We start from the raw sequence: 25,217 nt of genomic DNA on the forward strand, positions 1-25,217 counted from the left end.
CTTATGTGGCTTAGCATGGATCCTGATGCCTACTGAAGAGGAGATACAGTTTTAGGAGGGGTAGGAATTGGCAGAGTACTGGGGGGAGAATAATTTTGGAACCTTCTGGCACAGCGTCTTGAGTAGGGCTGGATTGGTTTCCACTGTACTGGTTCAGGGTGACGGAGAGTAGTGGGAAATGATCGTAAAAGTCCTTGTATGGTTTTATGCTTTAACCTTTAGATTTGTAGCTCATTTCTTCCCATTTCCTGCCTGGAGCTCAGAAGGAATGTAGCATTCGTAATGGTAATCACCTGGGCAGCAGTGGTCTGCAGAGGGAAACAATACCCATCCCATCCATTTTCTCCCTGGAGTAGATCGAAGTGTCCTAGTAGGGGTTCCCATGTGGTTTGAATGTAGACTTCCCATAAGATTCAGATATGCCCCATTGAGCGACATGCCTAGACTTGGGAGTATAAAACAGATGTGGAGATTAGCACTCCAGGTAAGGTCACTACCATCTGTTACTACCCTTAACACAGAAAAGACATTGTTATACTAAAAACGAAGGGTGTGATCTCAGAGATCAAGGTGGTCTTTCTCTTCAAAGATGGTTGAAAGCCTCACATGTGGCTTATAAATGAACATGTGATACTTTTATATATTGTATGTTTCCTCATGTGGCTTTTGGGACCCACTGCCATAGCCAATAGAAAACCCTCAAAGATTTCTGATATTACTGTTTGTACTTTCATAAGCATCATTTTCCTTGTGGAGATCTTCCCTACTGAAACCTTAGCATGCCACTTTATAGAGTCAGTGGTTAAAAGTAATGTTATCAGGAAATAAAATGTATGGAGTCACAGTATAAACATTGCCACAGTCATACTTCAGAATCTCTAACTGATTTTATTTACTGGAGGCTTTGGCTTTCTAAAACAGTTTTCTAAAATGAAATAATGACGTTTCTCTATCACTGATTCTACCTTTTTGTTTAGAAGCCTTGTTTTCCCTTGGCCCAGAAGAGCTTGGTTCATTCGAGGATAAGGATAAACCTGACGCAAAGGTATTAAATCTGTGATTTACAGGTGTTTTTGTGGGTTTTTTTTTTTTTGGAGTATTGAGGAAAAATTTTTTTTAATGTTTATTTTTGGGACAGAGACAGAGCATGAGCAGGGGGAGGGGCAGAGAGAGAGGGAGACCTAGAATCCAAAGCAGGCTCCAGGCTCTGAGCTGTCAGCACAGAGCCTGACGCAGGGCTTGAACTCGTCAACCATGAGATCATGACCTGAGCCAAAGTCAGAGGCTCAACCGACTGAGCCACCCAGGCACCCCTGAGGAAATGTTTTTCTGAGTAAGGAATTAAGTTCTTTGCTCATAGAAATCCATAATTTTATTAATTACTGAATATTAATCTTTATTTTCAGAAAAGTGATTTGGCTCATACACCGTACTGGTAAGGGAATCTTCCTCCCTAAAAAGAATTATTTCTCCAAATATAGTGCTGGAGCGGCTTTATAGACACAACCTGATCAAGAAGATATTCGCAAATGACCCACACTAGCCTACCAAAAAATCTACCTAATACATATGTAACAACAACAAAACTTAGACACTGGTGCTGTTTTAATTTAGTAGTCTGGAAATAAACCACGTGAGGAATTAGAAAAGTGCATTTCTAATCGTGTCCCTCCTTGCCTAAACACCATTCAGAAGTTTATTGCTTTCAGGCTAACATCTGCACTTCGTAATAGTCGTCTTCTGTGATCCAGCCCAGTTCTTCTGAGACCACCTGTGTTTGAAGAGGCAATTTTTACCTATTTCCTTTTCTTCCCCATCTCCTGCACGTCATACTTTGTAACATGTAATAAAAATGTGGCGGCAATGATGTCAGATTGCCATAAAGGTGTCTAAAGTAAGTGAAGTCTTACTCTCACTTTAGATACTTAAGTCCAGTCTGCCCAAGAGGCTCTGAGCAACATTCTCTGCCTGCCCTAACCCGCCCCACACCAGATAAAGCAGGAAGCAGGTGAGGTGGGTGCAGCCAGCCCTGTGAGGTGTCCGGACTCCAGAGTGAGTGAAAATCGTGACTGGAAAATTCCTCCTGGGGAGTGTGTCTCTGAGAGATTTTAGAGAGGGAGTGAACTAGTAGAGACTGAAACTGCTGTCAGTAATTGGGTGGTTTCTTAGAACTATTTGGGTGTTAGTAATGATCGTGTACCGTGTCGAGGTAGAAAACTCCAGATAGCTAAAGCTTTTTGGATTGAATTAGAATCTTAATAAAAAAGTGAATCTTAGTTCACCCCGTGTAATAGTTATAAACTTCCTCCTGGTTGGAGTGAATGGACTAGGAGAAAGGAGAAAACTGGTTTGCAGTTCTTTTAAAGCTCCCTGCCCCCAACGACACTTAAAGGACCTCATTTAGAGATGCAGACCTCATTTGCTTCTCTTTCAGGTTCGAATCATCCCTTTACAGTTACAGCGGATGTTTGCTCAGCTTCTGCTCTTAGACCAGGATGCAGCGTCCACCACGGACCTCACTGACAGCTTCGGGTGGACCAGCGATGAGGTACGAAGGTCAGCTTCTCCAAGGAACAGAGTTATCAGCAATAAAGAGTAAATGTTGGTTTAATAACAGTATCTGACTTCCTTTCATTTTGTCTTAGGGTCTCAAGAAATAGATGAAATATTTGCTTTTCACGTTCAATAATGACAAGCCAGAAATCTATTTCTAGACACTTGCTCTATGCGAGATTTTATGAATGGGTGTGATTTGGCTTTGGAGAGAGGGTTGTGGACACAGGGAGAGGACACAGGGAGACTTGTACAGTCCCTGTCCTTTATATAGTCTAGTTGAGATCATGGTGTCTATTACATGGAAATTCTCATTTATGTAACAAATTGCTAACCAGCTTAAAAAGCGGCCGACAACAATTCTGTCTGCCTTGATCACATGCCTTTGTGTTTGAATCTGGGTATTCTCATTGGAACATTTGCTTCAAGGAAAATGGTGAAAACATTCTTAGCTGGTCTTTTCATTTTTCTGTCCTGCTTCCCTCCTGACTCCTCATTTTCTTCCCGTATCCTACTGTGTGTGCACGTTCTCTCGTTTTCTGTTGGAGTTTCTAAAGGGTACTTCACTACATGCAAACACTAAACATGTCAGCAGCGAGTAAAGGTGCTTGTTGTCGATATTGATGAGCTGTGATTTTTTAATGGAGTAAATGTATTCTTACAAGAGACAGGTGTGGGAGACTATTGCAGAATTTAAAGAGGCAATGACCAGAAAAATGTAACATTGCCTTCAAAAATAAACTTCGAACTGTGGTCTTCTAATGACGAGCAACTCCTAAACCAGATGATGCTGTGAGGTTGAAGAGGTACGGCTTGGGTTTTGAAGTGAAGTGGGGTATTACGCAGTTAAGTTTCTGGGTTAGAGCAGGCGCTTAGGGTCGAGTCCTTCTTTCCTTGTTTTAAAAATGACAGCTTTGTGGGACGCCCGGGTGGCTCAGTCAGTTAAGTGTCCTACTCTTGGTTTTGGCTCAGGTCATGATCTCTCAGTTCGCGAGTTTGAGCCCCACATCGGGCTCTGCGCTGACAGTTGCAGACCCTGCTTGGGACTTCTCTCCCTTTCTCTCTGCCCTCTCCCGCTTGTGCTTGCTCTCTCTCAAAATAAATGAATAAACTCAAAAAAATTATAAAAACATTTAAAAATGACCACTTCGTTGAGCTATAATTCACATGCCATAAAATTCACTCATAAGGGTACGAGTCAGCAGCTGTTCAGTATGTTCACAGACTTGTACAACCATCACTGCGGTCAGCTTTAGAACGTTTTCACCATCCCAAAAAGAAACCCCATACCCATTAGCAGACACTCTCCCCCCAGACCCTGGCAACCACTCATCTACTTTCTACCCTTATGGATTTGCCTGTTCTGGACATTTCACAGAAAGGGAGTCATACAACATGTGATCCTTTGTAACTAGCTTCTTTCACTTAAATCATGTCTTCAGTTTCGTTTGTGTTGTTCACATCAGCACTTCATCCATTGTTATTGCCAAGTAATATTGTACAAGAGGGCTATGCCACGCTGTGTTTGAATCTAGTCATCTGCTGATGGATTTTCCTTTTAGATCATGAGCTGCCACTGAGTTGCTGATTTCATACTCTTAAAGCAGTGAAAACCTTATTATTTATTACTTTCTAAATAAAACCTCTCAGGAAACCCTCTAGGACTGGTAGAGAGGGACTCTGAGGCACCTTTTGCAGCCTCAGAATTATTCAGAAACAGAGCCTGCAAACTTCCACACGGTCCCTTCAGAGCCAGTGATACTGGGGAAATTTACATGCTCTAGTATCTCAAAAAATCAAGAAAAAAGATCCTGGAGCCCACTTCTTGCTCCAGCTTTCATCCACTGTATCAGCTTCTTTTCACTCCCTCATGGTCTCTACTTCTGCACCTTTCATTTGTCCCTCTATCTCCTTTCTGCCTTCTTGTCCAAGTCACTCATGACATCTACGGGCCAAGTTCCAGGAGACACTTCTCTGTTCTGAGCAGGCTCTCGAGAGCACTCCCTGCTCCCCCCCCCCCCCTTAAAGCACCAGCTTCTGCTGCTTCCTGTGACTCTCCCCCGGCCCCGGCTCTTCCTCCTCTGCTCCACTTCTGAGTGTTGGCGTCCCCTTGGCTCTGGATTATCAGTTGTGCTTAAGGCGCTCGGTGTGTTCACACGCAGCTGCATGACCCCTGGTGGAGTGAAGCAAGTTGCTTCAGAATTTTTCTCAGCGCTGTGTTAGTTGGTCTGCATGTGCAAACAGTAAATTCTGGTTCTTTTCAAATGCTGGTAATTCGGATCCCCTGTTGTAAGGGAGATTTCGCTGTGCATACACTGCCGGCTCTTAGACACTGCTCTGTGCCTGCTGTGTTCTCCCTCCTCTCCTGTGGTGTGGCCGTGTGTGTGGTTTCCCACAAGAATGAAAGCACTTTCCTGTTTTCAAGTGAGTTGAGTTATATGTACACACTGAACACCCCTGTTCATGTTTTCGTTTTGTAGTGAAAGTAAAAACTGGTGATCTCTTCACCTGCTCTCCGTTTGCTTAGCCCAGTCATCCTGGTATTTGATCAAGGCTTAACTTCGGATTTCTAGATAAATCTTATGTTTTGTAACTAATACCACTTTAAAAATCTGTTTTTAAAAACCTGAAGCACAAAATCACATTTAAAAGTTACCTGTTTTATAGGAAATGAGGCAACATGATGTGCAAGAACTGAATCGAATTCTCTTTAGTGCTTTGGAAACTTCTTTAGTCGGGACCTCCGGCCATGACCTCATCAATCGTCTGTATCACGGGACCATTGTTAACCAGGTTGTTTGTAAAGAATGTAAGAATGTCAGTGAAAAGCAGGTGAATATATATACAAGAGTGTTTTAGTAATAAGTTATATCATAAATTATAATTCACATAATTAAATCTGTGATCTGTAATACCACATGAGGATTAAAGCGTTTGTTACTAGAAATAACTTTATCAGTTATTTTCTTTTACTCCAACTACACCTAAATCCTGAGTTTATGATTCAGATTTCTTCATATAAACTAAAAGAAGCAAATATCTTAAAACGTAGCTTTAATCTTTTCTTCAGTACTCTAATCTTTAGAAAATAGATTTGGGGAATGTTTATAGGTAGAGATCTGTGGCCTCATGAGCAGACCCAATTTCATGGTTGGTTGGAGTATTGTAACAAAAGTTAATTAAGGAAGTGATAGAAATAGAGAATACTAAAGAATGTTTACATTGACAAACACCTATAATTAAATATTGGATTTAGTTTATTAATATCCTTTAGAAAATTCATTTGTATGTGTGAGCTTATGTTGTCCATTTAATCTACTTGAAAATTAGATATTGGAAATTTGCTCCTGTAAATATAATGTCTCTGCTTGCTTTATAAATCTTATGCAGCACATAATTGCATCACTGAACAGTTGTCCCTTAATAGCCTCTTTTTATTATGGCAAGAGTTCTAGAAAATTGCTGTATTTGACTGTATGAGTAAAATATTAAATGCCATTTTCTAAATGTTGCATTAATTGCTTCTTTGGATATATGTCTATATTCTTTTCCTTTTTTTTTAATGGAAGAGTTGGGGTAAAAAAAAAAACTTTTTGGTCCTTTTTGCCTGTGCTGATAGAGGATTTGGTCAGCTTAATTTGGAAATATTAAGACGTTGTATGTCTTTGGATTACCATATGATTGACTTAACTAATAATTCACAAAATAATTTTAAGACATAATGTACATGAAGGCACCTAATAAGTTATAGACATCAACTTTTCATAGGTACATATTATAAACTACATATAAATGTTGCTTCTATGCCTTTAGATTTCCACCATGAGCTAGTTAGTACTGTTATTTTACAGTCCCTGTAATCCCTTAGGGCAATGCTGTTACACCCACAGAACTATGTATGATTGAAACTGATCAGATTTCACGTGTTTAGAAGTTATAAGTAAGTTGCAATTGAAATGCAGTTACAGCAGACTTGACAGACTGTTGTTTGCAAAATACTGTCCTCGTTTCAGAAAAATACCTTTTTATGCTGGCTCAAAATAATTAATTTTCTTACAACTCCCGTAAACCAGCCCTAGCAGAAGATGAAGAAGCAGGGTTTACATTAGAGGGTCCAGCCCTGCCTGTGCCATTCTAGCCTAGAGACAAGACAGAACTCGTAAGCACTGAACACATATGCTTCTCAGTCCAGATGTGTGTTCAGTGGCTTATTTCCAACTAAAGTAAGTTTCACTATAGCTGCCGGGAACTTACAGACTAGTTCGTGACATATTTTAGGCCAAATTACAATTTGATTTAGGGTAATATTGTGTGATGAATTTCACAGTATCCAATCAGGCCATCTGTCCCCTCATACTACGTACAGTGTTTTAGGGAAAAGTTATCTCTTATTCCCAGCATATGTAGGAGTTGGTGATATGTTTGTGAACCACTGTGAAATTGTTTTCTTTCAATATGACATTCATGTGTGTTTCAGGAAGACTTCTTAGATCTCACAGTAGCAGTCAAAAACGTATCAGGTTTGGAAGATGCACTCTGGAACATGTATGTAGAAGAGGAAGTTTTTGACTATGACAACCTGTACCACTGTGGGACTTGTGACAGGCTGGTTAAAGCAGCCAAGGTAAAGACAGACACCTGCCTTCTCTTGGGCGCCCCCTCCGCACTCGGCAGCACCAAGGTTTGTCAAGTGAAGCCAACTTGCGTGAGACAGTCTGGAGGATACACAGGAAGCCCCTAATTGCAACCGAGGAGTGAAAACACCTTTCCATTCCACAGATCTGTATTTAATTTTTTACAGTAAAGCATTTTTTTTAAGTTTTCAACCCAACAGTTCTCACAACTTCTTTCCCTCCCAAGAAAAATATATCTGTACCTCAGCATTTCTTAAAAACACCTTTTTTTTTTTTTTTTTTTTAAATAGACTGCCCATATCCTTGCTTTTGGCAAAGTCCCACTAGGAAGAAGGCGGTATGTTTTTGTTTCTGCCAAAAAGCTCATTGCGCTTTTCTTTCTTTGCCTCCTGCTGTGACAACAGACGGCCTCATTTCCTGCACATGCGGTTATTTTACGATATTGACAGATAACACCTCCCTGACTCTAGCAAATCGAATAAGCCCTTTCCTCCTCCCACAGAGGAGGGAAATACTCAGCCAGAGTGCTTCCTTTCTCACTGTGGGGATGACAGGAGGGCTAAGCCGTAGTGACTAAGCCACTGCTGCCAGATGATTCCATAGGCTGCCCGGTCAGTGGTTACTGAGCACTGGCTTCAGGAGCCACCACCGAAGATGGGTCTTTGCAGGTATTCTGTGTGACAGAGAGCACCATCCCTAGAGCGGACAGTTCCTAAATTTTCCAACAAAATGAGGACTGATTTCGATAACACATAATACTGATTTAGCTCCTGGCGGTTGTAGGTGAGAATGTAAAAAACAAATAAAAAACGAAAATCAAACTCCATGCCTGTAGCTTTTCACAATAGGATTTGAAACCAGTGTGAATGTAACATTCTTTAGTATGCATTTCCATTCAGCCTTTGCCTTTTTGTGACACACGGAGAGGTTCATTGTTTTGCTTATTTATTTGGTATTTCACCTTTGGTATCACAACTACAGTCTAGTAAAATAAATATAAAATTCAGAGGATGAAAGGTCTCGGAAAGATACGTAAACACGTTCTTTGTTTTGGTTGAACTTAATTAGCACATTAGTAAAACAAGAACCCTGAGCTCAACAAAAGCAGTTCTTGTATGTCAGTGGTATGTCATTGGTTTAATTTTTTTTCAATGGAAATTTTTTGATCTTGGTATTTTTTAAATTGCATCCTAAATTTCAGTTTGGTCGTGCTACCTAAATTAATGTAGATTTCCTTATTCTGAGCACAGTCACTTTTCTCAGCCTTGTTGTAGATGAGATACTCGGGTTTTTTAGGTGTATTTTTTTTTTTTTTAACTTCTTGGAAAATCTGCCATGTCATGTTGCCATTTTCTCACTTAACTTTTTAACCCCCAATTTGTGGAATTGTCTTAAATATATTTTTAAGAACGTTAGATATTTGTATGTAAGGATGATAATACCATTAACGATGATTTAACAGATGAGAAGGTTTTTTTGCCACTCCCTAGCCAGCATACCATTAGAGCTAAGACACTGGGGGGAAGCTGATGACTTTTAAATAAAAAGCAGCTTCATTTAGTGCTTTGTCTTAAAACAAGGAAACAAAAATATTTTTTTATCTGCTTTAAAGGGCATTCATTATAAAACCCCAATCATTGGGTCCTTTGTCCTGGGCGAAGGAGGAAGGTGAAACGCCAGGGCTCATGCAGGGAGGGAGCACTGTTAGAGTGGGGAGCACCAGTTACAACATGTTTGTTGGACAGCTTTGATTTTGGGATATCCGCGCTAAAAACATGAACTCGGGTTGTGACTTTTTAGTTGTAAACATAAGTAAGTGATAAATCACCTTGGGTCCCGTGAAATAGATGAGTTCATGTCAGCTGAATTGAATCCAAGGTGATGAATTTATGTGATTTAAGGACATTATTTCTCTTAAAACTGCATCATGGGTTGCCTTTTCAGATCTTAAGATATCTTACATATTCTTTTCTATAACTCTGCTTTTTAAAAAACTGTAAAAATTTTTCTTTTAACAGTCGGCCAAATTACGTAAGCTGCCTCCCTTTCTTACTGTTTCGTTGTTAAGATTTAATTTTGATTTTGTGAAGCACGAACGATACAAGGAAACTAGCTGTTACACGTTCCCTCTCCGGATCAATCTCAAGCCTTTTTGTGAACAGGTTTGAACTCTTTATTTTGAAATTTTTTCTTTTACCCTGTCAGGATTTAATCTTTATCGGCCTGGTTTTCAGTTGACTTACTGCAGAATCTTTCAACCTGGCTCTGTTAACATTTTGAGTTGGGTCATTCTTTGTTGTGAGGTCTATGTCCCATGCATTGTAGGACTTTAAGCCACACCCCTGGCCTCTACCCACTAGATGACAGTAGCATCCCACCCTCCCACCCCACCCCTAGTAGTGACAAAAATGTCTTCAGACCTTGCCAAATGTCCATGTCTCCTGGGGGGAGAGGGTTGGTAAAAATCAGCCCCAGCTGAGAACCACTGGTTTATTACAGTCCTTTTGAATTTCTGAAGTATGGTTTGTTCTCAGTTCTTTTTATTAAACTCTCCTTGGAAGATCTTCGAAAGGAAAATTTAAGAACAAAATTAGAAATGACCCTACATTAGGAGAGATTACCATTAATTAGTACTTTGCTATTTGGATTTAGTTTACATGAGATGCAGGAATGAATTACACATGTGGAAAGTGAACGGGTAATGGGAACTTTGCTAGAGTTGATAATCCTTGAGGCACGTAATTTGAAAACAAATTATTACAAGCAACCTACTTTATAAGCCATTTTAAACTATTGTCTATATAATCACTATACATGCCAACATCAGAGCCACGAGACTGCTGTGTTTCTTATTTACAAATCATTATTTATATGTTCATTAAGACCAGGACATTTATTAATTAACTACTGAATTCCTATGTATAAAAGTAATATTTCATTTATTCTTAAATTCAGATGGGCCTTCCTCTACTCCAAGCCTAATTTCTGAGCTTTTTGGGTTTTATTTTATTGGGACATACGGAATGAGCAGTTTTTCCAGCATAAGTTAATATACTTGTCCCCCTCCATTTACTGCCTGAATAAAACAGGATAATTGAGTTAATTCTTTTTTTTTATTTTCCAGTTTTACTGAGAAATAATTGATAGACATCACTCTGTAAGTTGAAGGTGTATATAGCATGATAAGTTTTGATTTACGTATATTGCGAAATGATGGCCACCACAGGTTTAGTTAACAGCCACTGTCTCCTATAGAAAAACTTTAGGCCCTTTTTAAAAAAGTAGTTTGTCACATTATTTTAACATACTTTGAAATAACAGAAGTGAAATAGGTAAAACATTGAGCACTTAGCTAGGAAATTGACCATAATTTTACTTTTCGATTTCTATATTAATGAAAAAAATTATCACTTTGCATCTGTTTGTATCTCTCATCTTTTGCCTGAACCAGAAATACTAGTTACTTTCCAAGTAAATAAGTTTCTCAGATAATTGGCACCTTTCAAGTAAACTATCAATGTTTATGCTCTTTTCTCTTATAGAGTGAATTGGATGACTTGGAGTATGTTTATGACCTCTTTTCGGTTATTATCCACCAAGGTGGTTGCTATGGAGGACATTATCACGTGTATATTAAAGATGTCGATCATTTGGGAAACTGGCAATTTCAAGTAAGCATAGAAATTAGTTTAGAAGTATCTTTGCACTTTTTCCCTTTTTTGGTCTTACTGTTTTGGTGAAAATGACCTTTTGCCATTTATTATATGTATTTACCCTAGAAAATTTTTATAGGGAAGCAAAGTTAATAGTTAGAAGTTTTAAATTTTTATTTCTAAAACGTTTCATACAGAAGAAAAACCAGCATAGTACAAACACTTTCTATATATTCTTCACCTGGATTCTTTAGTTGTTAACAATTCACCAAATTTGGGGCACCCGACTGGCTCAGTCGGAAGTGCACGTGGCTCTTGATCTCAAGATCCCCACATTGAGGGTAGAAATTACTTAAAGAGGGACGCCTGGGTGGCTCAGTCGGTTGAGCGTCTGACTTAAGCTCAGGTCATGATCTCACAGTTTCTGAGTTCGAGCCCCACATCAGGCTCTGTGCTGACAGCTTAGAGCCTGGAGCCTGCTTCAAATTCTGTGTCTCCCTCTCTCTGTGCCCCTCCCTCACTCGTGCTCTGTCTCTCTCTGCCTCTCAGAAATAAAGAAAACTAATTAAAAGAAAGAAAGAAATTACTTAAACTTTAAAAAACAACAACAATGGAGCACTTGGGTGGCTCAGTCGGTTAACCTTCTGACTCCTGATTTCAGCTCAGGACACGATCTCGCAGTTCGTGAGATCAAGCCATGCGTCAGGGTCTGCGCTGACTGTGGAACTTGCTTGGGATTCTCTGTCTCCCTCTCTCTCTCTGCCCTTCCTCCCTCCCCGCCGCTCCCCAGCTGGCCTTTCTCTCTCCCTCTTTTTCAAAAATAAACAAACATTTTAAAAACAACAGCAATTTGCCAAATTTGTGCAAACACACAGCTAACATCTTAGGAGTGCTGAACCATTTGAAATTAAGCTGAAGACATTCGGCCCCTTTACTCCTAAATACTTGAGTATTTATCTCCTGAGAACAAGGATGTTCCCTTACACAAGCATAGATCACAATCAGAAACTTTAACATTGAAACATTTCTACTCTCGAATAAAGGGTTTATATTCAGATTCTACCAGTTGTCTCTTCCAGATCCTTTACAGCATTTCTTCCCCACTCTAGTGTCGAGTGCAGGTCCCACGTTATACTTAGTTAGCACATCTCTTAAGTCTCCTTTAATTGGTAACTGTTCCTCGGCTTTTCTGTCTTTCATGGCACCAACCAAAGATGATAAAGATTTTCTTCTTGTATTGTCTTCTAAAAGTTTTATAGTTTTGCCTTATATATTTAAAACTTCTCAGTCTTGCGGCGCTTGGGTGGCTCAGTCAGTTAAGCATCCACTTCGGCTCAGCTCATGATCTCACAGTTCGTGAGTTTGAGCCCCGCATCAGGCTCTGTGCTGACAGCTCAGAGCCTGGAGCCTGCTTTGGATTCTGTGTCTCCCTCTCTCTCTGCCCCTCCCCGCTCACGCTCTGTCTCTCTCTCTCTCTCAAAAATAAACATTAAAAAACTTAAATAAAACTTCTCAGTCTTCCCAGAATGGTTTCCTGTGAATGTTGTGTGACTTTTCCCCCCATATAGGTATCTGGTTGCCCATTCCCATTTACTGAATAATCCATTCTTTCCCCACCAATCCCCAGTGCCAGTTTTGTTCTGTCAGTTATTTGTGTTATGAGTCCATTTGGGCATCTATTGTGTTCATTGTTCTTTTTTCTATTGGCAGGCAGATACCACGTTGTTAATTTCTGTAGCATTATCATTAAGTCGTGATCCAGGCAAGTCTCCCTGTATGTTGTTATTCTTCAGGAGTATTGTTACTGTTTTGGCCTTTTACTCTTCTACAGACATTCCTAGAACCAGCTTGTCAGTATTCTCACACATGTACACACCTTCTCAGAAGTAGTAGAGTTTTGAATCTAGATATGTAAACCAGATAGATCTTTTCATATTTTAGAGCTTCTTATAAAAAAGCTTTGTAATTTTCTTAAGATGTTCTGAAGGAAAGCACTAACTGAAGTCTTAGTTCCAATTAATTGCAGTGGGAAAAATCGTAAGGTGTAACACACCAACCCCAGTCTCTTGGCCAGCTTTCTAACGTGTAACTAGAACACGGTGAAATGTCAGTATGTAAGTTACAAGCCATCACGGTAGGAATAGGATGCTTACGACAGCTTCCTGACGATCAGACAATTGGGGTTGTTCGTGAATAGTTGGCCACACGCAGTAGTATCGCTTCTCTTAGTGCTGGCAGTGTTGCAGATGCACGTTCTACCTGTTGGTGTTTGCTTTCCAGAGCACCTGTCTGCATTTCTGATGCTCTGTCAGTTGTACTTGGATATTAAAAAGCATTTGGATGTTTAAAAAGTCAAACTGTTCCACCAAGAAGATGTTCTGTGGGGCTGTGGCCGTACTTTGTATTTCTTGGACTATTTGTGGCTAGCGTACGAAATGCAATTACCATTAGTTTATTGATTTTTACAACCAACCATCTCGCTAAACGCCTCTTATATTGCAGACATGTTTGGAGAAGGACTGGTTTGTGTCCCCCTTTCCAGTCCGTTACCTTCCATTTTGTTCTGGGCCGAGAGCGCCACGGAAGCATCACTCTCGGGTGCTTGTGCCACGTTTGCCAAGACGTTAGGTGTTGGGCACATTCCCAGTCAGGTGAAGAGAAGTTCTTCCGCCCTCATCTGCTCTAATTCAGCCCTCAGTGTGTCCGTACTTAGTTTGCGCTGATTCTTATCATACTACCTTTCTTCATGCTGCTGTCTTTAGTGTCCGGGGTCCCGTAGCAGAGACCTCTGGTTCTCTAAGCAGCCGTTCTCCCCCCACCCTGTTCAGACAATTAAATTAGCTCAGTTCCCTTCTCTCTAAAAGATGATGGTGAAGGTTTTTCTTAGTTTCTGATACAAGCTTGAGGACAGATCCAATAAATACCGGTGGTTCATTTATTTTTTTTCTCTTTGCCTTGCCCGCCGTGGTCTTGACTTCTTTTTTTCCAGCTCCACCCTCATCTGTGTAACCTTGTTTTCCAGTGTTGCCCTGTCTCTTCAGTCTGAGAGAGCACTCCCACTTTCTGCACCGGTCAGATGCCAGGGCAGGGAGCGTGTCTCCGCTCCCCTCAATACCCACGGCAGATTTTCTTCAGCCGCTGTCTGATTTCCGGCACTTTTATAGTTGATGAGATTTATCATCAGTCTTTGTTCTTTTGCAGTTTCATTTTCAAGTTTATCGTGGAGGTCACACACAGAGGTGGACTCCTGCAGTGCTGAGGTAGTGTGTCTCAAGCATTGATTCTGTCTTCCGTGTCTTCGTTTTGGGTTGTGTTTCCCTGGATATCCCTGCCCTTTTGTGTTCATTTCCTCAGAGTTAATTAGCTCTTTTCTAGCATCATTGGGCTCTTCTCCTGGTTCTGTTATGTGACTGGGGAAGAGAGACAGGCATTCTTCCGTTTGGTTTTGCTCTCTGCACTGCCTCTCTACGCTTGACGCTTTGTTACTTTAGCAAGGTCTTTCTTGGGGCTTAAAGAACAATCAGAATGCTTCCCTTTGTGCTTGGTATATTTTACTATTCATGCCTTCTATGAAGCATCCCGTTTGTTAAATTTTTTCCTTTGTTCTTTCAGAATCACTAGTTTTTTCATCCAGAGCTTTGTGATGTTCAAATAATGATTAATGCTTTAAAAATTTCAACCTCAATACGTACATCTGCACACTGCTTATCTTTGTATTGCCATTATGCTGAGAGATTGCTTGTGCCTAGAGACATAGGATTCCAAATATTCTAATCATAGCTACATGTCCTTTCTGCTTATAGTTTGGCAATTTCTTCTTCCTTTCAAGGAGCCGTTCTCTGCGTTTATGGAGTTCTTTAGTAGCTGCTGTCTGCAAAGGAATAACTTTCATGACCAATCTGACATAATTTTCATGAGTTTAAAGTCAGCTTTCCAGGGGTGCCTGCCTGGCTCAGTTGGTAGAGCATGGGACTCTTGATCTTAGGGTTGTAAGTTCAAGCCCCACGTTGGGGGTAGAGTTTACTTTAAAAAACAATAATTATGTATTATATGATATAATATAGTATAGTATAATAAAGGCAACATTTTAGTCTCCTTAGTGTATCTAGAAGATGATCCCTTTTCTTCTAGTATGGAGGCCATTAACTGCAAAATGTGACTCTAGATCTGGTTGTAAAAAGGAGCCTGATCTTTGCTTTCTGCTTCCTTTTTTTCCCCCCCCTGTTTATTTTGAGAGAGAGGAGGGGAAGGTTAGAGACAGAGAATCCTAAGCAGGCTCTGTACTGGTAGCGCTGAGCCCAACATAAGACTCAAACCCACAACCCGTGAGATAATGACCTGAGCCAAAATCAAAAGTCAAATGCTTAACTGACTGAGCCACCCAGGTGCCCCTGCTTTTTGCTTCCGGAGAGACCTTTTGCTTCATTGATGGTTATTGACATCACTTTGAATATTACCTTGCACATTTGAAGAAAGGGGTCAGAGAAGCCTTCACAACAACTCCCAGTAGGCAGCCCAGGGCTAGTTCCTACTGTCCGGACAAGGCCAAGGTTGGACACTGGCAGAGTGGAGGAGGACTGGGCCTAGCCTGTCGGTTACCCACACCAGCGAGACACGTAGGGGCAGTGCTGGCCTGCCTTTCCTCTTCTACCATTTTTAAACCTCTTATTCTTTAGTCATGTCTTTAAACATATTATTTTATTCTAATAATTGCAGTATCTGAAGACTTTGTAGGTCTGCTTGGATATCTACTGCTTCTATTTCCTTGGGATTTTGTTATTTTAGATTGTAGTCTTGCTTGATTGGTGGTTTTTTTAAGAACATGATTTACTGGAGTAATTCATGAGCTAGGTTGAAAGTGCCTTCCTCTGAGAAAGATAAGTTTTTGTCTCTACCACATGCCTAGGGTCCCTTCCAACCCTTAACTTTGACCTAGTGGTTTTGGAGCCATACCATGTGGGCCACAAACCCAAGTGGGGACTTGTGATTATAAATTTAGAGGCGGTGTTTTTCTACCTTCATCTAGTATCAAAGTAAAAGCAAGTTTCTCATTGTTTTTTATTGTGGGGTGGATTTTTCTAGGCCATGTTTATACTGAGAGGGTGGCTCTTTTCAGGTTTCTAGCATTTTGCTGAAGTCTGTCTATGTGGTATAATTAAAAAATACATATTTATATTCTGTCTTTGCCCCAGGTTCCTGGAATAGAGCTTGAAATTTCCTGAGTGTAGGCTTGTCTTTTGTTATTCATAATGAACCCCTTTCAGCCATATCCGAGTTCATGCTAATGGGATGACTCTTGGTGGGAACCTAGATACCTTCGAAATGAGGGCTGATCAGCAGCAGAACCAACCACATGCTTAGAGGGTTGGTGTTTTTAGCCCCAGTCCCTGACCTGGGGAGGGGCTGGTGATTGAATTCAGTCCATCGGTAATGCCTGCATACTGAAACTTTGATTAAAATTCTGAAGCAAGGAGACTAAGGGAGCTTGTGGGCTGGTGAACACATCCATGTGCAGGGAGGGTGCCCATCCCGACTCTACAGGGACAGAGGTTCCTGCTGTACTCAGGACCCTTCCTGACCTCACCCTGTCCACAGGGTGTATAAGTTCCTGAGTTCTGTGAGCTATTCCAGGAAATTCTCAAACCTGAAGTGGGGGTTGTAGGAACCCTAGAATTTGTAATCAGCCAGGCAAAAGCACAGGTGGCCTGGACCCTGCACAGGACCCCATTTGTGGCTGTTGTCTGAAGTGGGGACAGTCCTGTGGGACTGAGTGAAGTTAGTATCAGAACTGGATTGAATTGTAGGACACCCAGATGGTGTCAGAGAACTGCAAAACTGGTTGTTTGGAAAACCAGTCATTCAACTCCATACTTTTGGAGGTCTTGAGGCTTTGCCTCCCAAACCATGTCATGTATGAGCATCAAAGTGGCAGCTGCATCAGCCAGGTTGGATGGCTAGAGGCCTCAGCTCTGGATTTCCTCCCTGGATTCCCGTTTCACTTTTTCCCTCAGGATTTCCCTGATACTCTCTTGCTAATTCAGTGTGTGTTTTAAAAAGATGCCTTTGCTTTTTATTGTTGAGTTTACTTTATCCAGCATTTTTAGTAATTGGTAAAGATGATTATACTTAATGTACCATGTTGTTTTACTCTTTCTGTATTTTGGTCTTATGTTAATTGTTTAGGTCTATTTGTATTTATGGTTTTAAGTCAAATTAAAATGCTTTTGCAAGATGGCATGTACCAAAAATCCAATAAAAAAAAAATACCTTATTTTGATATGTTCCCAAATAACTTCATAGAATGGGGTGAAAACTTAAGACGACTGGGAAATAGAAGGGAGCCTGAAGCTGAGCTTGCTAGTGATTCACACACAACCTGTCAAGATTTGTAGGGTGCAGCTGGGGTAGTGCTTACTGGGAGAATGTCAGAACCTGCCGAGCGTGTGTTGTGCTGGAGGCTTATCTCATAATTCCATTTGTAGATAATGATCGAGAGCTTAAGTAGTTTATTCAGGATTATTCAACCAGAACTGGAATTCAGAGCCAGGTCTGCCTGATTCCAAAGTATATATAAGTTATTACGATGCTGTTACTATCCGTGGCACAAACATTTCTCTTTTGTTAATTACCTTTTAAGGGAGTAATGATAGAAACCTTTTTATTGTTTTCCTTTCTAGGAGGAAAAAAGTAAACCAGATCTCCAGAATAAAGAGGAGATTGATGATGATCCATTGATAATTCTAAAAGCAATCTTACTACAGGTAGAGTTTATATTTTCATGTGTGTGTATTACAGACATGCACATAGGTACATGAAATTTCATTGATAGAACTGATTCTGGTACTGTTGACAGTCTTTCCTTTGGGACATTCTCTGTGTCTATTTTTATAATTTTTTTATTGGAGACTTTCTGGTTATAAAAAATTCATATTTGTGGTAGAAAATTTGAGAGAAAAAATACTAGGAAATATATCAAGATAATAAAAATATAAATCAAATATCCAGTTATTGTTAATACTTTGATGTATATTTTTTACATTCTGCTTTTTGTCTGTGTTTATGCATATATGTATTGGGATTGGGTTATGGGGTTTTTTGGTACTACTGTCCTTTTGAATGGAATTGGGATTCACTTTACATATTGTTTTGGAATTTGCTATTTTCCCACGTTATCCTTCCTAATGCCTGTAATACCTGAAGTTATGTCCTCTTTTTCATTCCTAATACTGATACACTGATAATACCTCAAGTATGTGACTTTTAACGTTTGCGTAGTGCTGTGTTGTAAAGGTGGTAGGTCTCCTTTTACGTATTTATTCATTCCTGTGAACAATTTTTCTTAATTCTTTACCACGGACCTAGTCTGAGTCCTTTAACTGCATTGGTCTGTGGCCACTGTATTAGTTTGCTAGAGCTGCCGTAACAGAATACCACAGATTGGGTGGCTTAAACAACAGAAATTTATTTTCTCACAGCTCTGGAGGCTGGAAGTCCAAGATCAAGGTGCCGGCAGGTTTGTTTCCTCCCGAGGCCTCTCTTCTTGGCTTGCAGATGGCTGCCTTCTCGCTGTGTCTTCACATGGCCTTTCCTCTGTGCATGTGCATCCCCAGTGTCTCTGTGTGTCCATTATTTCTCCTTCTTATAAGGACACCAATCAGATTGGACTAGGACGCACCCTAATGACCTCATTTTTAACTTAATCACTTCTTTAAAGGTCCTGTCCAAATATAGTCATAGTTGAAATCTTGAAGGTTCAGGAGTCAATGTATGAATGTGGGGGTGGGGAGGGGGTACATTTCAGCCCCAAACAGTCACTTCCTATTCCCTTTTAGAACTGGTTTATATCTGGAAACATTCAGAAAACATATTGATAATCCTTTTTTGCGCTTAAATATCTCTTGTAAACATCCCATAAAATATCAGGAATTTACCAAACCTCAGAATACTCTTTGGATATTGGCTCCTTAAATGTTTGAACTTTGGCACAGGAAAGCGCAATTCAGGTTTTCTAAACTGAGGCTTAATCTACTTGTAAAAAACTTTTTTTATTTTGAAGTTGTTATGGTTAATCCACTTCCATGTTCAGCTGTCATAGGCACATTTAATTAGATATAATCTTATTGGCCCCTTTGAACTTGTAAATGTTACATTTACATCTCATCAGATTTTCCTAAATGATCTTGTGTTTCTTTCACAAGGAGGAGAGTAATCTGATTCCTGTTGATCAGCTGGGCCAGAAACTCTTGAAAAAGATAGGAATATCTTGGAACAAGAAGTACAGAAAACAGTATGGACCACTGCGAAAGGTAATACATGACATCTGTATAGGAGGTCCCATCCCGGGAAATTTTACTATGATCGCTTTGCAAAGGAAATTTGAATTAAGTGAAAATAAAATCACTTTTTTAATTTAATGGTTAAAATTCAGTTAAGTTACTTATTAAGTTATCAAATCAAATAATTTATAGAATCAAGAAGTAAGCAGAAAAAGAAGGGCTTTTAATACAACAGCATCATCACAAGTGCCCTCCTTAATGCCCATCACCCATTTAGCCCATCCCCCACACAACACCCCCTCCAGCAACCCTCAGTTTGTTCTCTGTAGGTAAGATTCTCATGGTTTACCTCTTTCTCTGTTTTCATCTTATTTTATTTTTCCTTCCCTTTCCCTATGTTCATCTGTTTTGTTTTCTTAAATTCCACGTATGAGTGAAATCATACAATATTTGTCTTTCTCTGACTGACTTATTTCACTTAGCCTAATATACTTCAGTTCCATCCACGTCGTTGCAAATGACAAGATTTCATTCTTTTTGATGGCTCAGTAATATTGCTGTGTGTGTGTGTGTGTGTGTGTGTTTACACCACATCTTTTTTATCCATTGATCAGTCAGTTGACATTTGGGCTCTTTCTGCAGTTTGGCTTTTGTTGATAGTAGTGCTGTAAACATTGGGGTGCACGTGCCCCTTTGATTCAGTATTTTTCTTATCCTTTGGATAAATACCTAGTAATGCAGTTGCTGGGTCATAGGTTAGTTCTATTTATAATTTTTTGAGGAACCTCCATACTGTTTTCCAGAGTGGCTGCACCAGTTTGCATTCCCACTGACAGTGTAGGAGGGTTCCCCTTTCTCTGCATCTTTGCCGATGTCTGTTGTCTCCTGAGTTGTTAATTTTAGTCATTCTGACAGGTGTGAGGTGGTATCTCATTGTGACTTTGATTTGTGTTTCCCTGATGATGAGTGATGTTGAGCATTTTTCATGTGTCTGTCAGCCATTTGTAGGTCTTCTTTGGAGAAATGTCTATTCATGTCTTCTGCCCATTTCTTAAGTGAATTATTTGTTTTGGGGGTGTTGAGTTTGGTAATTTGTTTATAGGTTTTGGATGCTAACCCTTTACCAGATTTGCAAATATCTTCTCCCATTCTGTGGATTGCCTTTTAGTTTTGTTGATTATTTCCTTTGCTGTGCAGAGGCTTTTTATCTTGAGGAAGTCCCAAGAGCTCATTTTTTTTTGCATTTGTTTCCCTTGCCCCCGGAGATGTGTCTAGTTAAAAGTTGCTATAGCCAAGGTCAAAGAGGTTGCTGCCTGTGTTCTCTAGCATTTTGATGGTTTCCTCCTCTCACATTTAGGTCTTTCATCCATTTTGAGTTTATTTTTTGTGTATTGTGTAAGAAGTTGTGCAGTTTCATTCTTCTGCATGTCGCTGTCCAGTTTTCCCAACACTGTTTGTTGAAGAGACTTTTTTCCATTAGATATTCTTTCCCACTTTATCAAAGATTAGCTGACAACATAGTTGTGGGTCCATTTCTGGGTTCCCTTTTCTGTTCCATTGGTCTATGTGTCTGTTTTTGTGCCAATACCATTGTGTCTTGATGATTACATCTTTGTAATACAGTTTGAAGTCCAGAATTGTGATGCCTCCAGCTTTCGTTTTCTTTTGCAATATTACTTTGGCTATTTGGGATCTTTTGTGGTACCATACAAATTTTAGGATTGTGTGTTCTAGCTCTGAGAAGAATGCTGGTTCTATTTTGATCGGGATTGCGTTGAAGGTGTAGATTGCTTTGGGTGCTATCAACATTTTAACAGTATTTGTTTTTCCAGTCCATGAGCACGGGATGTTTTTCCATTTCTTTGTGTCTTCAATTTCTTTCATAAGTGTTGTAAACTTTTCAGAGTACATATCTTCTACCTCTTTGGTTAGGTTTATTCCTAGGTATCTTATGGTTTTTGGTGCAGTTGTAAATGGGATTGATTCCTTGATTTCTCCTGCTGCTGCTTCATTATTGGTGTATAGAAATGCAACAGATTTCTGTACATTGATTTTATATCCTTGCAACCTTGCTGAATTAGTTCTAGCAGTGAAGTTCTTGGTGAAGTCTTTCAGGTTTTCCACATAGAGTATCCTGTCATCTGTGAAGAGTGAAAGTTTGACTTCTTCCTTGACAATTTGGATGCCTTTTATTTCTTTTTGTTGTCTGATTGCTGAGGCTAGGACTTCCAGTGCTATGTTGAACAACAATGGTGAGAGTGGACGTCCTGTTGTGTTCCTGAACTTAGGGGAAAAGCTCTCAGTTTTTCCCCATTGAGGATGATACGGGTCTGTTGTATATGGCCTTTTATGATGTTGAGGTATGTTCCTTCTGTCCCAGTTTTCTTGAGGGTTTTTATCAAGAATGGATGCTCTATTTTGTCAGATGATTTTTCCGCATTTATCGAGAGGATCATGTGGTTCTTATCCTCTCTTTTATTAAGGTGTGTATTACGTTAATTGATTTGCAGACACTGAACCACCCCTGCAGCCCGGGAATAAATCTCACTTGATTGTGGTGGATAATCCTTTTAATGTACTGTTGGATTTGTTAGGATCTTGTTGAGAATTTTTGCATCCATGTTCATCAGGGAATTGGTCTGTAATTCTCCTTTTTAGTGGGGTCTTTGTCTGGTTTTGGAATGAAGGTAATGCTAGCCTTATAGAAGGAGTTTGAAGTTTTCCTTCCATTTCTATTTTTTGGAACAGTTTCAGAACAGTAAGTATTAATTCTTCTTTAAATATTGGGTAGAATTTCCCTGGGAAGCCATCTGGCCCTGGACTCTTGTTTTTTTGGGAGATCTTGTATTTCTGATTCAGTTTCTTTGCTGGTTATGAGTCTATTCAAATTTTCTATTTCTTCCTGTTTCAGTTTTGGTCATTTATATGTTTCTAGGAATTTATCCATTTCTTCTAGATTGCCAAATTTGTTGGCATGTAATTGCTTATAATATTCTTTTATAATTGTATTTCCGTGGTGTTGGTTGTGTTCTCTTTCATTTGTGATTTTATTTGTTTGGGTCCTCTTTTATTTTTGATAAATTTGGCTAGGGGGGGTTATCAGTTTTTTTTAATTCTTTCCAAGTACCAGCTCCTAGTTTCATTGATCAATTTGTTCTACTGGTTTTTTGGTTTCTGTATCATTTGTCTCTGCTCTCATCTTTGCTTGCTGTCCTTTTTCCAGTTCTTTTAGGTGTAAGGTTAGGTTGTGTATTTGACACTTTTGCTTCTTGAGGAAGGGCCTGTATTACAATATATATTACTTCTTATGACCACCTTTGCTGCATCCCAAAGGTTTTGGACTGTCGTGTTTTCATTTTCATTTGCTTCCATTTATTTTTTTAATTTCTTCTTTAATTTCCTGGTTAATCCATTCATTCTTTAGTAAGATGTTCTTTAACCTGCATGTATCTGAGGGCTTCCCCAATTTTTTCTTATGGTTGACCTCAAGTTTCATAGTGTTTTGGTCTAAAAATATGCATGGTAAGGACCTCAGTCTTTCTGTACTGGTTCAGGCATGATTTGTGACCCACCATGTGATCTCTTCTGGAGAATGTTCCATGTGCACTCGAAAAGAGTGTGTATTCTGTTGCTTTAGGATGAAATGCTCTGATTATATCTGTTAAGTCCATCTGGTCCAGTGTATCATTCAAAGCCTGTTTCCCTGTTGATCTTCTGCTTAGATGATCTGCCCATTACTGCAAGTGGGGTGTTAAAGTCTCCTACTTTTATTGTGTTGTTATCAGCAAGCTTCTTTAAGTTTGTTATTAATTGATCTGTACATTTGATTGCTTTCAAGATAGGGGCATAAATATTTAGTAGTTAGATCTTCTTGTTGGATAGCCTCCTTTATTATGATCTAGTGCCTTTCTTCATCTCTTATGATAGTCTTTGATTTGAAATCTAGTTTGCCTAAGTATGGCTACTGCAGCTTCCTTTTGATGTCCGTTAGCATGAGAAATGGTTCTCCACCCCTCACTTTCAATCTGGAGGTGTCTGTGGGTGTAAAATGAGTCTTTTGTGAGTCCGCATATTGATGGGTCTTGTTTTTGTGACCATTCTGATACCCTGTGTCTTTTGATTGGAACATTTTAGTCCATTTACGTTCAGAATAATTATCAATAGATATGAATTTAGTGCCATTGTATTACCTGTAAAGTTTCTGATTCTGTGGATTGCCTCTGTTCTTTTCTAGTCTTGGTTGCTTTTGGTCTCTCTTTCCCTGTCTAAGGGTCCCCTTTAATAATTCTTGCAGAGCTGGTTTAGTGTTCACAAACTCCTTTAGTTTTTGCTTGTCTTGGAGGCTCTTTATCTCTCCTTCTATTCTGAATGACAGCCTTGCTGGATAAAGGATTCTTGGCTGCATATTTTTCCCATTTAGCACATTGAATATTTCCTGCCACTTCCTTCTGGCCTGTCAGGTTTCTGTGGACAGGTCTGCTAACCTTATGTGTCTGCTCTTGTAGGTTAAGGACGTTGTGTTCCTAACTGCTTTCAGAATTCTCTCTTTATCTTTGTGTTTTGCAAGTGTTACTGTGGTATGTCTTGATGTTGACCTGTTTTTTGCTGATTTTTTTTTTTTAACGTTTATTCATCTTTGAGAGACAGAGAGAGAGACAGAGCAGGGAAGGGGTAGAGAGAGGGAGACACAGAATCCAAAGCAGACTCCAGGCTCTGAGCTGTCAGCACAGAGCCCAACGCGGAGCTTGAACTCAAAAACTTTGAGATCATGACCTGAGCCCAAGTCGGACGCTCAACCGACTGAGCCACCCAGTGCTCTGAGTTTTTTTGCTGATTTTTGAGGGGAGCTCTCTGTGCCTCTTGGACTTGAATGCCTGTTTCCTTCCTCAGATTAGGGAAGTTCTCAGCTATAATTTGTTCAAATAAACCTTCTGTCCCTTTTTCCTGCTCTTCTTCTGGAACTCCTATGATACGGATATTATTGCACTTTATGGATTGCTGAATTCCCCAAGTCTGTATTTGTGATGCAGTGGTTTTATTTCCCTCTTCTTTTCAGCTTCATTATTTCCATAGTTTTATCTTCTGTGTCACCTATTCGTTCCCCTGCTGCTTTGATCTTCCTTGTGAATACATCCAGTCAGTTTTGCATCTCAGTTAGCATTTTTTATTTCAGCCTGATTTTTAGGTCTCTTATCTCTGCAGCAGGAGTTTCTCTGGTGTCTTCTATGCTTTTTCAAGCCCAGCTGGTATTATTATGACTGTTGTTCTAAATTCTTGTTCAGATATATTGCTTATATCTTTTGTGAGCAAATTCCTGGCTGTGGTTTCTTCTTGATACTTCTTTTGGGGAGAATTCCTCCACCTTGCCATTTTGTCTAGGTTTCTGTTTTTTGCATGTTACGAAAGCTTACATGTCCTGCTCCTGAGAGTAATGCTATGTTAAGAAAAGGGGTCACGTCCAGGCTGCCCAGGCCTAGCGCTTCAGGAAGCTCTCCGGTGTATGCTGTGTGCACTCTGCTTTGTGATTTGGCTTCTCTTTCCCCCAGGTCAGTCCTACACAGAGTTTATCCTTGCTTGCAGTGGGGAGCATTTGGACCTTTAACTGGGCATGCTTTGATTTGTTTGTTAAAATAAGACTGATTTTTTTAAAAAGCCTGATTCAAAAAAGGAACAAAAAAAAACAAACAAAAAACTGTAAGCCTAGTTCCAAAAAAAAGAAGGAAAGGGGAAAAAAATAAAAAGCCTGATCCACTCAACAAGAAAAGGAAACGAAAAAACAAATGAACAAATAACTATAAGCCTGATTCAAAAAAAAAAAAGCCAAAAAAAAAACCTGGTCCTATTTCCCCCAGAACTGAAGGTGATGCTTCAGAGCACTTTATGTTCCATAGACTTGGTGCATGTGGGGCTGGGGGGCGTGCTGGTCCTCTGGGGGAGAGTCTTGCCGTGCTGGCTCACAGTCAGACCTGCCCTAGTAAAGGTGCACCTGCAGGGGCACCTAGGCACCTAGGTGGCTCAGTCAGTTGAGTCTCCGTCTTTGGCTCAGGTCATGATCTCATGGTTTCAGAGTTCAAGACCCACATCAGGCTCACTGCTGTCTG

At 39.9% G+C, this 25,217-nt stretch overlaps 1 protein-coding gene across 8 annotated transcripts in view; it reads left to right on the forward strand.

The window, feature by feature from the left end:
* Nucleotides 1–25,217, forward strand: part of USP40 (ubiquitin specific peptidase 40) — an 89,508-nt gene that overhangs the window by 3,481 nt on the left and 60,810 nt on the right. For 5 of the 8 annotated variants that reach the window (XM_047086083.1, XM_047086084.1, XM_047086081.1 and 2 more), the window contains 8 exons: nt 978–1,045; nt 2,435–2,548; nt 5,221–5,385; nt 7,031–7,177; nt 9,206–9,349; nt 10,730–10,858; nt 17,518–17,601; nt 19,039–19,146. In XM_047086083.1, the coding sequence (XP_046942039.1) occupies nt 978–1,045; nt 2,435–2,548; nt 5,221–5,385; nt 7,031–7,177; nt 9,206–9,349; nt 10,730–10,858; nt 17,518–17,601; nt 19,039–19,146 (959 nt within the window). Of the gene's footprint in view, nt 1–977; nt 1,046–1,406; nt 1,436–2,434; nt 2,557–2,637; nt 3,360–5,220; nt 5,386–7,030; nt 7,178–9,205; nt 9,350–10,729; nt 10,859–17,517; nt 17,602–19,038; nt 19,147–25,217 lie in introns of those variants that run through there. The other 3 variants (XM_047086085.1, XM_047086086.1, XM_047086087.1) reach the window with 3 other exon arrangements.

Source organism: Lynx rufus, unplaced genomic scaffold (assembly GCF_022079265.1).
Source record: "Lynx rufus isolate CCGP_SWC_20201006 ecotype Redwood Valley unplaced genomic scaffold, mLynRuf1.p SCAF_2, whole genome shotgun sequence".
Taxonomy (NCBI): domain Eukaryota; kingdom Metazoa; phylum Chordata; class Mammalia; order Carnivora; family Felidae; genus Lynx; species Lynx rufus.